The 16,334-nt window shown below is 42.1% G+C and overlaps 1 protein-coding gene across 2 annotated transcripts in view; it reads left to right on the forward strand.

The window, feature by feature from the left end:
- Nucleotides 1–8,508: 8,508 nt before the first annotated feature.
- The window catches only part of acsf3 (acyl-CoA synthetase family member 3), a 28,009-nt gene continuing 20,183 nt past the window's right edge, over nucleotides 8,509–16,334 (forward strand). The window contains exons 1-5 of one of the 2 annotated variants that reach the window (XM_034529442.1): nucleotides 8,512–8,562; nucleotides 9,157–9,528; nucleotides 9,619–9,965; nucleotides 12,665–12,820; nucleotides 16,004–16,158. In XM_034529442.1, coding sequence (XP_034385333.1) covers nucleotides 9,243–9,528; nucleotides 9,619–9,965; nucleotides 12,665–12,820; nucleotides 16,004–16,158 — 944 coding nt within the window. In that variant the 5' untranslated portion in view covers nucleotides 8,512–8,562; nucleotides 9,157–9,242. Of the gene's footprint in view, nucleotides 8,563–9,156; nucleotides 9,966–12,664; nucleotides 12,821–16,003; nucleotides 16,159–16,334 lie in introns of both variants that reach the window. The other variant, XM_034529441.1, reaches the window with a different exon arrangement.

Below are 16,334 nucleotides of genomic sequence, written 5' to 3' on the forward strand. Positions count from 1 at the left end.
TGCTCTAGCTTACTGCATTGCACTCATATACTGTTCAGTGGTTGGCATGTCGAGTGAAATGATTAAAGGTTGCAGGTAACTACAGCTTTTTTATGCTGCATTAAAAAGTTTTTTTTTTGTCTTCGCTTTATCAGTGTTTGCACAACAACTGTTAAAACATGGTGAATTCAGGGTTAAGAACCCAGTCATGATTTATCTTATTAGTATTAACTTAATGAGTATAGTAAATATAGTATTTATTCAAAAAACATAGCGGCATAAGAGTCCCTCCAAAAGGAAACGCTTACTTTAGTACTTATATGTGCTAATTATCACTTACAGTAAAGAATATTAAGTGTGAGCAACGTATGGACTCATGAGACCCCTCACTTTCTCTCTTGCACCCCACCCTCCTCCTATCTTTGTGTCTGTCTCTGGACAAACACACACACACACACACACACAAGCACACACAAACCGACACGTGCGCTTGCCTGCTCCCATTGTTCCCGTGGTATTGTTCTCGTGGATCGTGCGTATCATTCACCCCCCTGATACGTCTGCCAGCCCTGATCCATTGTCCAGCAGTGTGCCACACAAACAGGCACCAATTAGACAGACCGTCCCTTTCTGTAGTGATGTGATTGTTTTGGCCTGGTCTCCATCGCAGCACCTGTCTCGCACATGTCGGAGTCCTTTGACGTGCCGTAACTTAACTCCTGCTCAAATTACCCAGGGGTAAAAATAGCACGGTCATGTTCAGCTAATGGTTAGTTCAGTTAAGATCTCTTTACTGGACAATTTATTACAGCCAACCACGGGACAGCGCGTATGACACACATGCCATTTTTTATTACCAGGGGCATCATGGGTATTAACATGGAAAAGGCTTATTATTAAAATGTCTATATATATTTCAGTAATCACACTGGACTAATTACTGCTGCTGCTTTTAGATAAGTACGGCCGGTCCTTATGGAGCTCACTTAAATTGATGACATAAGTTGATGATAAAGTGCTGAATCGTGATAGTCATCACAGGTTGTCAATATTGGTTGTTACAAATATATCAGGTTAACGTCAGACAAACAAGTAAATGCTAAAATGTATTTCCATTGTCACACATCAAATATTAACTTCTTTAATAAATGTTGTCTTGTTTAATTTATATTGACGGTGAATTCAAATATCGATTGTGATCTCTGCCCTTGCCGGCTGTAAAGTATTTTGTGGATATGTTTTCTCTGTATGAGAGTCAACAATAAACACGTGAAAGGAAAAAAGGAAGATGGTGAATGGAATGCAATACAAGTCCCCAGCCAGACTCAAACCTGGTACTTGTGTCTGAAACCCCTAACATCAGGGCACCCCATTTCTCTATAGACTTCCACAAATCATTGCGGTTTAGTTCGGCTCATTAGATGTACTTGTAATCCAGTAAAATGTCACTCATGTTGAGGTGCCTTCACTTGTACAGTATTGTGCAAATGTCTCAAGCACTAGAACATTGTTGTAATGCGATTCAGTGGGGAAGTTTAATTCTCTACAGTCTAAATGCTGTTTCAGGTCTTAACTGCTGCCAAAAAATAGATACTGCATTGCTAACTGCACGAATATTGTTTTGGTTTGGGCAAAGTTTAAATGTAAAGAAAAGGAGTATTGGCACAAATATCAGAACCGGCCTCCAAAAACACAAATCAGTCAAACTGCATGTATTGCACTGCTTGCATTTCTGATAAAAACTACTTTGGCTAAGGCAGTTGTCCTGCATATGTATCTCTGTAAAGATGTATTGTTTCTAAAAAAAAAAAGAGGAAGTGAAGAACGAGGATTGGGTAGCAGAGTGCTGCAAGGAGCCAAAAATGTGTATGTGTACACTTGTAACAATCAGAAATACACAACTGCTGATTTAAGTTAGTATAGTATCTCCATCAGTCTGTGAACTCATCCTTAGCTGCTACGAAGAGTCACAGTGCTCAAGAAAAGGCCAAAAATAGCCTTTTTGTTTTGCCTGTCCCCAGCTATCTGATACACATCCACAGATCAAATGTCAACACACCCCGTCATAAAAATACAGTTTCAAACTGTAATAACGTCCATATCCTGACTTTATTGTTACTCATCAAAGTTTGTTTTTTTTATATAGAAAAATTAAATAGAAAAATTAATAATAAACATATTTGTTAAAAAAGGAGACAATGTAGTAACCCAATGGGAAATGCATACTTTAACCATTTCATTACAGTGGATCAAATGCCAGTTTGAGAACATTTCATGCAAATTTAATGCAAATCCAAAATGAATTATAGAAACATGAACATATACAAATTAAGTGTAAAAGAAGTCACAGTGTGTCTGTGAAACAGAAGTCACTGCATATTTCACTCATAATATGATACTAAAACGTTTTTGTAAAATATTAAAGAAACAGTACACAATAAAATCCTTGTTTTCGGTGGTTTCCATATGTCAACATCCACTGATGTGCATGTTGTCTATGTCCGCACGGATGGAGCAAAAGTAAATATTAGCTTGTGTACAAAAAGATACTGTTAATCTGTTCTCAAACTTCATGGTTTAAAAGAACCGCAGCTAATTAACCGTACACCAAAACAGGAATACATTTTAATATTGATCCCATTGTGTCCCTGGTGCATTGTCTGTGTGCACGTGTGTGTGTGTGTGTGTGTGTGTGTGTGTGTGTGTGTGTGTGTGTGTGTGTGTGTGTGTGTGTGTGTGTGTGTGTATGTGTGTGTGTGTGTGTGTGTGTGCGTGAGAGAGAGAGAAAGAGAGAGAGTGTGTGTGTGCAGGCAAGAGTATGATTATGAATATTTTAAGAGCACATTTAACATGGCGAAGCCAGAGCAGCCTCGGTGAGGGATTTGCGCCTACTCTTCAGCTAATGACCCCGGGCGCTTCCAGCAAAGCTTCTTCATATTTTAAAGAAAGTCGATAGAGCTGCAGCCCAGTCAGCAGCATTAAGATTCATACAGACGCCACAGGGACCATGAAAAAATTAATAACACGCGTGTCTAACAATCCTTCCTGCGATTTAGTGGAGCACCCAAGCTCTGTGCCTGAAATGCAAAGTAGTAATGAACACACAGATAAGATACATTCTGAACATGCATCCCCTGCCCCTCCAGTCAATGCACACACACTCTTTACACACACTCTTTACACACACTCTTTCCTTCAACCCCTTCTCAGCCAACACACCCATCACCTCCCCGCACTCCTGACCAGAGGTATCCAAACACACTCTTGTAATCACTCTGCACTCTACAACTTCACTTTTTTCACTTTTCCCTTTTCCTCTTTGTCTCTCATTCTCTTAAAATTGATAAGAAACCACAAATCCAAGGGCTTCTAAATTCCTTAGAAGGCACAAGTGAACAAAAGCTTTTATTCATTTTGCCGGGCTGTAATTAATTTTTCAAGACTTCTAATCTGCAGGTGTGCAGAGGCATTGTCAGGTCCTCTCACTGCAAGGTTAGCCTTTGTCTAGAATCTTTCTCTACGGCTCTTTACTTGTTTACAGTTTAACAGAAGTGTTCACGCTGCACTGCTGGTAGCACTTCATATCGTCCAATAAGTACACAGAAAATATTTACAGTATGTTTATGTATTCCTTTTTCTTTCCAAAATTTACAAGAAAACCTGTTAGCGCCCTTGTAAAAGACCGCACTTGTTCCTCATTATGTCTTCCCCAAAGTGTGGATAAAGGTTCATAAATACACATTTCTATCTTGAGTAAAATCTACATCATATATACCAGTTTATATAATTTATTTTAGTTTAACATTCATTCTACCACACTGAGTACATGCACTACAAGGGCTTTCTCAAATTGCAAAATCCACAGAAATAGTCAGAGTTTCATGGCTGAGGTGTTCCCTTAGAGTCCGGACAACAGTGCAGCGGTAGGCTCTGCTCTCCCTGGGAGGCTAGACAACATATGGCTCCGTCTCCCAGAGAACAACACGCCACCCAAGCAGCCTGGCAGACTCAGTGTGTGTGTGTGTGTGTGTGTGGTGTGCTTGTGCCAGCCTGTAGTTTGTGCATGTTTGCAGATGATGGAACAAGAAAGATGACTGTCAAGTTGTTTTGCATGGCAGAAGAAATAAATTGATGATGTATGGAAAATTATTTTTTTTCCCTTCCATGTCCACAAAAGCTAAACAGAAATGTACAAGGCTTTCAGGGGGATAAGAAACAACCATAGCATGATTTAAACTCTGAGTATCCAAGCCGTGTCATAAACATGCTTGATAGAATGCCTAAATATTTCACTTTACATCTGGCAGAACATTGGCCCGCTTGTTTGAAAGAGACACCATCACCCTTCCGCTGTTCAGAGGCCACATAGTGTTGAGGATGCAGGACAGAGTTAGTGCGTTAAATTAGATGGAAGAGCGGAAGTCCTGATCGCCTGTCTAACAGAAGAGTTTCCATTTTCATGTGTGTGAGTTAAAACGGAAATAGGAGAATCAATAAGGCATAAGTGGAAAGCCATCAAAAAATGCAGCGATCCGAAACTACATCCAGTAGCTCAGGAAGTTGGATATCATTTATTTAGTGAGTTACCTTAAGACTACAGTTAAGTCAACTTTATTCCATCCATTTGACTGTGCCGTCTGCCTCAGTTATTCAGGGAACGTGTAAATTACAACAACAAGTTGCAGGCATCTTCATACAACCTTTATTGATATACAGTGTTTGTCCCCAATGGATTTGTATCAAATATAAAAGGCAGAGCCTCTCTGCAAACAAACCTGTCTGCTCTCTACAGTTAGTATCCCGTGCCAACCCAAATAAAGCAGACCCGCAGCATATAGCCACTTCAAATCCTCTAGTGGAGATATCTCTCTCTAAGGCCATGATGAGAGGCTCGTGTAAGCAGCTCATCAGCAGCCTGTTTGCCCATATGTGCCTCACACCCCACAGTCCCCAGTGGGTCCTGGCTCTGTGCAGTGATACTATCTCATCTGCCAACATGGACCACTTGGGGGAAAAAAACAATCCCTCGTCTGGTCGGCCTATTCTGCCCTCACTGGCATGTGTTATGATCTGCACAAATCTGCAGCCAGACTGTCCACCAAGTCAAGTGCCCAATCATAGGCTGACCATTAGGAACAAAAGAATTACGGGTGAATACGGAATAAGTCATGACGACTGCATATTTTTTTCACAGTAAACACATATGTGCATTGACATAACAACAACAAAAATAAAACACACAATCCAAAATCTTCCAAAGATTCACTTTGTCTGATCATCATATTCACAACAGACATATATCCTCGACTCAGGAGAGGCAGCAGTTTTGTTTCTTCAAATCACCAAGGTGTGAATCCTTAGGGCCAGTATTGATGATGACATATGCTGTGGGAAGCAGACAGACAGGAAAGCAGGGTCCATATCTGCAGTGTGTGTCTGCAGGTCCCGCGCGGCGACGGTTCGCTTATCCCCCTGCCACCGCACATATGTTCGGGAAACGGAACAGTTGGACGTGGCCGAGGGCTAAAATGGGTCAGACCGACACAGATGGAGAAAAAACTCCCACTGGGTCACTGTCAGATGACTAACACCCACAGAAGAATGTGAGAGAATATATATGTGTGTGTGTGTGTGTGTGTGTGTGTGTGTGTGTGTGTGAGTGTGTGCGTGCGTGTGTGTGTGTGTGTGTAAGGGAGAGGGATGTAGTCAAATTTTGACAGATTGCTAACATTTCTCTTGAAACAAGGCTAGAAATAAATACTAACACAACAAGTTTTGAATTCAAATTGGGTCACGCTGTGCTTGAGTAGCTGAGAGCAAACCAGTCTAAATAAATCTAGTGGATGTCAAAAATTCCTGACATCAAATTTCAGCTTTCTGCTTTTATTTTTACTTCCCTCTGCTGCTTTCCTTTCTTTTACTTCAAGTATAAACAGAGTCAAATCAACATGATTCAAAACGTGGGTTACTGTTCATGTTGCCATTTAATACTGCAAATATGATCACAGTAAACATACTGTGAATTAAATATTGTACAAGCTGCTATCAAACTTGGAGAGCATGAGAGTTCCCTGGGAATGTATCAGGAAATCAATTGCAAGAGAACCCAAACAAGTCACTTTACAGGTGGACTAGAGTTGATATTCAGCACCTCAGTGACAAAGGGGAATCATCCAGAACAGTAGATGGTACATTCCGAGACAAAAGATGAAAAGAATATAATGGGGTAATCTCCAGACAAAGCCGTCACAGCTAAATTGCATTCAGGGCACTTCAGGCAAATGTCCTTGGTTGTCAAAAAGTCCATTAGAAATGCAATGTGAGGCAATATTTGCAGAGTTGAAAGGTCACTCGTCCATTCGTTCATTAGAAAAATGGGAGGGAAATTCCTTTCAGTGTAATCCTTGGCTGTGCTTTGATTTGATCTTTCAACACCATTTCTACAAGAGATGGTCCAAAGCTGCCAGAGGAAGAGCACTGAGCCCAAAATGCAGTGCCTTTCTGAATGTTACTGCCACTTTTGCTCACTGTGCTTTTGTTGATTTGATGCTTTAAAAGAAGAAAAAAAAAAAACTCTTAGCTTCCAGTTGTCCATGGTTTGTTTCTCCCCGAGCATCTTTGGAAGCACTTGTGTTTGACATACATCGTGGAGGGAATCTTCACAAAGCATCGTTCATCTTTTATCTCAAAAGAACCATGCCCTCACATGAGGTCACATACTGTAAGTCCCTCCGCGCAGAAGCCACGGTGTCAACCGAGCATTAGTATGTGGGTGGCATGTGCTCTGTGAGGCAGTCATATGTTTACAGTGAATCTCTTGGATGAAAGTCAAGTTTGCAGCTGCAGCCTCGGAATAATTCATCGCTCGGCGTTTTACCCAGGAGGAGCCACAGGTAGTTGATGAAGTGGCAGTGCCAAGACTCCCAACTGGCGAAGACGAAGCGCAGCTGCCAGGAGTCAGCGCGGCCAGATGCCGCTGCTGATGTACCATGTGTTCCAAGCAGGGCAACAGTGTGTTTGTGTGTGAGCTGGGGTGGGAGGGGAGAGAGCGGAGCGCTTGCCAAGAGATTCTCACATTGATGCCAACCTGACACATGCTTGGGTACTCCCCACGGTTTGTGTTACCATCTCAGCCTCTCTCACAGATCTGTGGGGGGTCCCCTCTTTCCCGCTTTCTCTTTTCCTCAGACGCAGTCCTTTGCCAAGATGGGAGTTGGCGCCTGCTCGCGGCCGTCTTGCCCAACAGTGGCTGGATCCTTTCAGGTGCCCGTTGCTGAATGGTGGGTTGGCAGCAGGCCACTGCAAAAGAATGCCAGCTTCTGCTGGATACTAATCATGTTTTTGCCATAACTGTAACCAGAACTCCTTATGGTAGACATGTCGTGTCCTCTCACCCCTGAAAAACAGACATATACGCGATTCACTATATCGTCGTCCTTCCACCATCCACGCTGTCTCCAGTAGCTGCAGATAACTCCTTTCCGCTGATCAGATTCCAGTCCCCATACAATGCAAGGCAAAAATGTGGCCAACTTCCAGGAAACAAATCCAAAAACATGGGTCGTCTGAGCCCTATTTTGTTTCATCGAAGACGACATTCAATCTTTTTTTAGGTTGAATCTTTAGAAAATGCGGCACTGCCATCTGCATCAAAAAAAGACTAAAGACTGTGCAAATGGCTTACAAATAAAAGACGTCTCTGGAAATGACATTGCTGCCGGGGTAGCATAGCATCCCCTTGAATAGCGTTCTCCCCACAAATGGGAAGAGTGGTCTTTGACGATACTATTCCTGAGAGTGGAGGGGAGTTCTCTGAAACAAAGGCTCCAATTTCGTTAGGAACATGCCATCATCGTTTTCAGTGTAGGGGGTTTGGGGAGGGAAGTGAAAACTTTTTGAACGTGTGCCATGTCTGTACCATTCTCTTATCTGAGGCACGCGACTGCCAGCTGGCGGCTGAATGTGCCCACTTGCACTGTGATGATGAAGCCAGCCAAGCTAGTTGGCACACTGAGCGGTAGGACTGGCATGTGATCTAAAGCCAAACACAGCTCTGTGTGTGGTAACTGCATGTATACTGCATTCCCCCTTCCCCTGTCCTCATCTCTGGTGAGCAGCATCTCCACTGGATCTGCAGGTCCTAAAAAATGAAGGACAACAACCACCAAGCTGAGTTAAGAATCACAGGATGGCAGATAACAACAACCACTCATGCTAGTAGATCTGTAATCAATGATAAATGTATCTTAAACGACCTGTCTGTGGCCTGTAATGAAACTAGCAAAGAGTTATAAACTACTAATACCTCCAACATCGAGTATCCTACAAAGTAGTAGTCTAAAAATAAAAAATTAAATGCAGAGATGAGTATTTAAATAATTTCCTTTAAAGTAAAACATCATTAAGGTGACAACACACAATGTTCTTGGACAACATTTTTAAAGTCAGTTGTCACCCATGAGCTGGGTTTGCAGTGTGTACAGAACTCACGATGCAGGAACCATTGAAGCAAATAGTTTCACGCCGGAAGATTAATACTGTTGCACCGTCCTCCACTACAAGACGGTACGCCTTATATTTATGGTAAGGTGAATAATAAAGGATTACGGTAGCTTTTTGTGCGGCGGAGCATGGATATTACTTTAGAAATATTTATGTAGTATTCTCTGTAGAAAGTATATTTTACTGTATGCTGCTGCACGGTCAGTATCGAGGTTGTCTGCCATCTGTCACTGCCAGTTAACGTTACCTAACGTTAAGTAATGTCAAATGTCACATCGACGTTTACGGTTCACAGCATTAGCTTAACGTTAATTCCTGTGACGTCACTGAATACTATAACGTGTTTGACATGAAGAACAACGAACGAATCCGTGATAAAACTGGACGTTGTTTCACTTCATTGTCGTGCGCACAGTTAGACTGAATGTCGTCTCACTGGCGAGAAGGTTACACACAAGCTGCTTTTTCTTTAGTCTGCCACCCTTTCTGCACACCATATTTTAAAGTGATATAATAAGCACAACATTGAAGCCACGTGCAGCGAGTTTGTGTTTAAATAGTGCTGGATGAATGAAAGTGAAGGAAAAGGGATTGTCAACTGATCAAAATAAATATTACGGATAGATCAAACTTTGTGTGCTGCTTGATGAAACTAAGCCTTGATTTCCCCCTTAGCTCACAGATGTCTGATAGCAGTGTGCAGAGGCTGAGGATGGAGCCGTCTTGATGTTCTGACTCCAGAGGGTCTGAAAATCTCAAACATGCTGTCTGGACGTGTTGCTGCTGCCTGCCGCTCCCTGAAGTGGACATTACCTCACTGGAAAGCCACTCTTAACAAAACCTGTAGCCCATCAAAGCCAGGGCGATGGCTACTGGGAACTGTGGCTCAAAGAGGGGCCCATAGATGGACTACAGCGCCATCATCAAGGATACACCAGCAGCCAGTGTTTAAAAGAGCGCCAGCATTTGGAGATAAGCTTGCGATCATCGACAGCAGCGGCGGCCACAGCTACAAGCAGCTGTATAGCAGCAGCCTAAGTCTTGCAGGTAGAATCAGCACCGCCCTCAACTCTGACTTTGGGGGTCTGAAAGGGAAACGAATATCCTTCCTGTGTGCTAATGATGCGTCCTATACAGTGGCACAGTGGGCTGCTTGGATGAGTGGCGGGACGGCAGTGCCACTTTACCAAAAACACCCTGAATCTGAGCTGGAGTACGTCATCTCTGACTCCCAGAGTTCACTGCTAGTGGCAGGGCATCCCTACGCTGAAACGCTTGAGCCACTGGCACAGAGGCTTGGACTGCCATGTCTGACACTGCCCTCCACTTCTAACCTGGACACTTCAGAAGGGACGGACCGCCAAGAGGAGGAGACAGGAGACATCACAGACTGGGCTGATCGGCCAGCTATGCTCATCTACACCAGTGGTACCACAGGGAGACCCAAGGGAGTTCTACATACACACAGAAGCATCCACGCCATGGTAAATGTTGTTTTCTAAACCATACTTACATTGGAGAATTACATTTCAACTCCTTCTTGGTCATAGGCTCGTAATTCTCTCAACTTTTCTTTTCAATGACGCACACAGCCCTGTAATTTCATACACTTTAATGCCGACTAGCGGGTCGTTGCTCTGTGTTAATTAGGATCAACTGGCACGCGCTTTAAGTTTTCGAGGGCGATGGAATTCAGCATTATAATAACACAGTACAAATTAGTCTGCAGTTAAAGAACGTGCCATGAAACTCAAGTGCACTTACTGTACCTTTATCAAGAACAATTTAGGAAATAACTTATGAAGATATTTGTAAATAGTCCCATTGGCTTCTAGTTTGACAGTACATGTGTATCAACAGTGAAAAAGATTGGTTCAAACCTTTGACACAGCAGTGGAACAAGATATGTGTGTTGTGTATGAACCCTTTGTATCTGTTAGGTTATCCTACACCTTTATGGCAGCTAAATGTAAGTAACGCTGTTACAGAAATTGTATTTACCATAGTTTTTATGTAATACTGTAAAATATTATAACAAATCAACATGCTATGTCTGCAGTCGCCAGAATATTTAGGGGCTCTAAACGCCTCCATGTGGGTGTGTACCGGTGCTTTAGGAAGCTCAGACATCAGTAACTTCAGAATTAGCAAACTATTTTATCCCCGCAATTGCTAAATTTACATTATCTTTTTCATGCTGTTCATGTTTGTCTTCTGAGTTTGATTTCGGCCTATTAAAACATGACATTTGATGTTTCATGCGGTGAAGTGACGATCCAGAGCTCCAACAAATGGAGACACGTAAAATATATGCATGTTTCAAATGTTTAGACATCCCCATTTGACTCCCTGATTAGCATCACTCCTCTTTTGTTCCAGTCGAGATGTCTGAATTATCACTAATTTATGCCATTAGAGATCTGAAGATTTTCCTGGATATTTTTTAAATTGACCTACATGTCCAATAGTGTGGAAAATGAAATCCATCTGAAAGAAGGAGTTCCTTGAAAGCAGCTCTGTCAGGTGTATATGAATGAAGACTTAAAGCAAACTTGAAAGGAAAATTCATTTCCTGTGTAACTTCCAAATTTGTGATCTGATCCCAATCTTCCACCATTTTGTCTTTGACAATGTCTATTTTATTTATATATATATATATATATATATATATATATATATATATATATATATATATATATACTAAATGTTCTCTCCCAGTAAATGTAAACATCAATTAATTTGCATCTTCAGAAGCATGTGGTAGAAGTGTTCACTGGTCATAAACAAGGGAAGAGTATACTATATTATCTGCTAACACAAATACAGTGAACAGAACACAATAACCAGGATACCTGTACAATGTAACGCAATTAAATGCATCTCTAATGTAGAAATAATTATTGTCACACAGCCTTGACATAAATTGAACAGCATAAGCTTTTTAGATTAAGCCTACTCACACATTTCTTGTGTTCCTCCATTAATTGATATTCACAGCAACACACATCAACATCTTTACACAGACACAGTTCCCCTGCATACTGCAGAGCAATAGCACAAGTGGATTCAGCAGCACAAGAATGAAGTTCAATCTGTTGCCATGCCCACCATAATCAAATCTAATTGTGCTGACTAAATTAACCTTAATGGAGAGTTAGTGAAGTTTGTTCCATATTTGAATTAAGGATAGAGGTTGCTGTATGTCGTACAAGACCAAATTCTTCTTTAAGAGCTACACGTATAAATAAAATGTACTTTACTAGAAGAAGTTAGACATGTATATCCTTTATTCCTGAGGTAACTAATTTTCTGCATTTACAATTCCAGCCTTGTATGACACTTAAAAGGTGGTATAGCTTCACAAACATGACACATCAAACGGTAGAGAGAACTGAGCCTATTTTGATGTATGTTTGTTAATTTTCTTTTATTCCTGCTAACTGCGAAAAACATACAAAAACATACATGACATCATACTGAGAGAGAGAAGCTATAATGATGGCAACATAAATGATAAACATCATGATTTTAGTGTTCTTTCTGTACAGTTTGCATATCATGAAGGGAGAAATCAGTTGTTGAAGAGATGTATAGCAATGTCTCCACTGTTGCGTTCCTCCATTGAGGTCCAGGGAACGAGGGAGGAACAGTAAAATAAACCCAGCGAAAGAGAGTCAAGGACATCTGACAAATAAACCAAATATGGAATGTATTAACAATTACAAGTGAAAACTACTTTCTAAAAGGAAAGCGGTACCGATTATCAAAAGTAACTAAGTAGGACCTAAATCAAAGACCACAATACAAGACCAACTGATAGGTCTCGCTATACCAACCCCGGCACACACGGCTCAAACGTCGAAAACACCACATCAACACACACACAGCATGCTGCCACCTGGAGTCTCAACATGAGTTATAATGCAGTTAGATTATACTGATCTTGAGTTATTATTATGCTCTCCAACTGCAACCAAATTCACTCGTCGCTGCGGTTGTCAGAAGTAATTCTTGCAGCAGCAGGAAATTACTAATTAAGGTTTGAATAGCAGTTTAGTATGAAACCAGGCACAACAACAACTCGACGGCACCACAAAACAAAAAGACAAATATCTGCAATTGATTGAGGTTGCTGACCCCCCCCCCCCTTTCTTTCCTCCCCTGCTTACCCCCTCAACCTCAGGTCCAGTGTCTGCTTTCAGAGTGGGCGTGGTCCAGAGATGACGTCATCCTGCACACCTTGCCGCTCCACCATGTGCATGGCATTGTGAACAAGCTGCTGTGCCCACTCTGGGTGGGCGCCACCTGCATCATGCTGCCTGATTTCCAGCCTCAGAAGGTCTCAACTGCACTGTGTCTCCCTCTCTTTCTTGTTCTTGAACAAAAGAAGCAGTTGTCTTGGGTGGTGACTATGAGAAGTATTTCAGATGTAGAAGTTCTGTATGGACACGGTGCTGTTAAAAAGACATTCAACTTCATCAAGCTACATCAATCCCTCTTTTTCTATCAGTGTTTCCCTTTCCCTTTCCCCACTTTTCTTCATCCTTTCTCCCCACTTCTTCTCTTCTCTCCTATCAGTCTCTCCTCCTCCTCCTCCTCCTCCTCCTCCTCCTCCTCCTCCTCCCTCTCTGACTGTCAAACTAAGTGTTTGGGGCTTAGTGATGAATTGCCTTGTGTGGCTTTGTATCTGACCAATGCCGATTCACGGCAGGGGCTTAAGCAGCAGATCAATCGATGAGCTGACATTGAGGAATGATGGTGCTTGTTTGCCCCTGAGAAAGGAGGGGAAGATGGGGTAGTAAGCGTGTGTGTGTGTGTGTGTGTGTGTGTGTGTGTGTGGGGCTTTTAAACATATCGTGGGTATAGCTACAGTACACATGTTTTTTAATGTATGTGTGTTTTTGTTTCTATGTCAGGTCCTCTGCAGCTGCGGTAGTGAAGGTAGATGGAAAGGAAAGGTCTTTAAAGGACATATCTGTCAACACGGGTATTGCTTCACTGTTATATCAGTATGCAGCTGTTATCCCTGACCTTGCGTACCAAATCACAAAACCCCTCCTCTCCCCCTCAGAAAAAAGCCTTTATTCTCCTCCTCCTGAAGTAACAGTACATTGATGAAGTGATCGATAGTCTGTCTCTTCTATCCCCTAAGATCTCTGAAGGGTAGCCCAGGCAGCAGAGGCCGGCATTGATTTTGTTCTGATTTTGCACGGAGATAGTGACAAACATTTTCAGTGCAGGAATTGTGATCCAGAATGTCTATTTCAAGTATGCTGCTGCAGACTGACGGGAGCAGATACTCTTACTTTGTTTATTTCATTCCCTACTGGACTGACAACTTCATCACAGCAACTCTTATTTTAACTCTATTTTAACACACAAACATAAAACTCACATACATTATTGAAAGTGGGAGAGATGATGCATCCATTCATTGTGTTCTCTCCCAGATAAAGGCATTTTATTTTATGAGGTGCTACCTACAAACTCACATCTGCCTATTCTATAATTTTTTATATATAAGTAATATTTCATACATTAATGGTTTAGGCAAGAGAAGACTTGGGGGAGCATTTTTGTGTTTTATTTTAAGTGATGACAATATCTTTATGCAGTAGTCCATCTGTCCACCACTTCGGTCCTGACAGAATTATCTCAGCGACTATTGGATGGATGCCCATATTATTTTATACAGCCATTCATGGCCCCCGGAGGATGAAGCCTACTGCTTTTGGTGATCCCTTCACTTCTCCTCTGGTGCCAACAGCAGCACAAAGTTGAAATGTATCCAGTTAAATAGCCTAACAACTATTAGATGTATTGGCACATTAGGTACAGACATTCATGATCCCCAGAGGATAAACCATTTCAACATTCGTGATTTAAAGGAAATGACTGATCAAAAGATGAGTAAATTGAATAAGAAATCTGACCAAGCGTCAATGCCTAGTTTTGATACCTGACAGTTTTCGATACTCAGTGCTTCAGACTCTTTGACGTTCAGCATCCAGTTCTTCGCAAGAATTAGCAAGTGTTTTGGAGTCAATTGTTGAGGCCTGAGTAGACCGTAGAGTTGTTTAGGATGCAGGCCATGGCCCTCTGCTCTCATCACATCCTGTCCCCTAGGTAGAGTTCAACTCTTTGATGGACATAAATTGCCTTGCTCTCCCCTCCAGACTGGACTTGGGGGAAGCGCTCCACTGCACTTGATAGACACCAACCAGAATTGTCAGGGCACACTCGGTTAATAATCCGTCTGCACAAAGTTCTATTCTGTATGTGAACTGGTGACCTGTGAACGCCCCACCATTTTTATATCAACTTGTAATGATCTTGTGAGATCATCTCAGCCATATTTCAGTTATGTTTGTTTATTTGGGGCAGAGGTGGTGAGAGAAGTTAGATAGATAATAGATTAAGGGAGTCTACAACGAGGTGGAAGGAAGGGTTTAGAAATTGCTGGTGTATTAAGAAGGATATGGTGCGACTGTAGGTGAGATGGATGAGGGGAGAGACGGCATCTCTCTGTCTATGAGTATGTGTCTAGGTGTATGAGAGAGAGAGAGAGAGAGGGCGAGGGCGAGAGACTGCAGAGGCAGCGAAGCAGGAAATTACGAAATGGAGAGAGGAGGTAAGTGAATGTGAGATAGGAAGCAAAGGGTGGCGGGAAGAAAGAAAGATGAAGGGAAGCTGTGGGGTCAGAGATGAAGGTATGGAATGAAAAAGAGGCACTTGGGGAATGGAGGTAGAATGAAAGAAGAAGAAGTGAAGATAAGTAGACTGAGAGGGGAGGGAAAGGGGAGACAGTAGGGGAGGAGCGACTGTCTCCCAGGGGGGAGAAGCTGTCGTTCACCTTCACTTAATTCATCGTCTACTGCGACGTGTGTGTGTGTGTGTGTGTGTGTGTGTGTGTGTGTGTGTGTGTGTGTGTGTGTGTGTGTGTGTGTGAGGGGGAGATAGAGTGGGTGGGGCGGGGTGTGTAAAAAAAGCTTTGTCCTTGAACAAGTGAGTTTATATGCTATTTGAACAGTGTTTTTATATGAGCATGGCAGTAGTTCATAATGTATGCTTATGCACATTAAAGCATGCATGTTTAAAGCAGCATGCTTGATGCAGCGGAGGATACGAATGGCTCCTTCTGCAACAGCCAACAATCACATTGGTCAAAAGTAGCTGTGCAGAAAACCTCCTAACTGGCCAACATGCCTTCTCTGCCCTACGGCGGTCGTCTGTTTTCCTCCTCCTGACCTTTACAAATCTACACATCTTTGTTCTTGTCTTTTCTTTATTGTGTTGACAGGTTTATATTGAGGTTACTGTCCGGACCTTACTCTCCCATTTACATCAAATAAAAGAATAAAACGGCACTTTGACATGCGCAAATCGAATGAGTCTGCATGTAATAATTTAGTTTGCATGGCCATGTCCATTAGATACACTTATTTCCTTTTCGCCTTTCCTTATCTCCCTCTGCCTTCCTCCCTGTTCAATTATATGTCGTACTTCTCTCTCTGTGTTCCAGGTGTGGGAGATGCTGTTAAGCTCCAAGGCTCCCCTGGTTAATGTGTTCATGGCCGTGCCAACCATCTACTCTAAGCTGATCCAGTACTATGATCAACACTTCACACAGCCTCACGTCAAGGACTTTGTCAAAGCAGTCTGCAAAGAGAGGATCAGGTACTGGCTGCGGGATCAATGGCAGACAGCTTACTCATGGGTTGATTTATATGTGGATGGATGCATGTATGTGTGTTTATGTGTGTTATGTGGATGGATGTGTGTTTATTTATATATTTATCTAGATATATATATGAAATTAAAGGAAAAAGCCGTAATAAATACATGCAGCAAAC

This window comes from Cyclopterus lumpus, chromosome 3, assembly GCF_009769545.1.
Source record: "Cyclopterus lumpus isolate fCycLum1 chromosome 3, fCycLum1.pri, whole genome shotgun sequence".
In the NCBI taxonomy this organism is placed as follows: domain Eukaryota; kingdom Metazoa; phylum Chordata; class Actinopteri; order Perciformes; family Cyclopteridae; genus Cyclopterus; species Cyclopterus lumpus.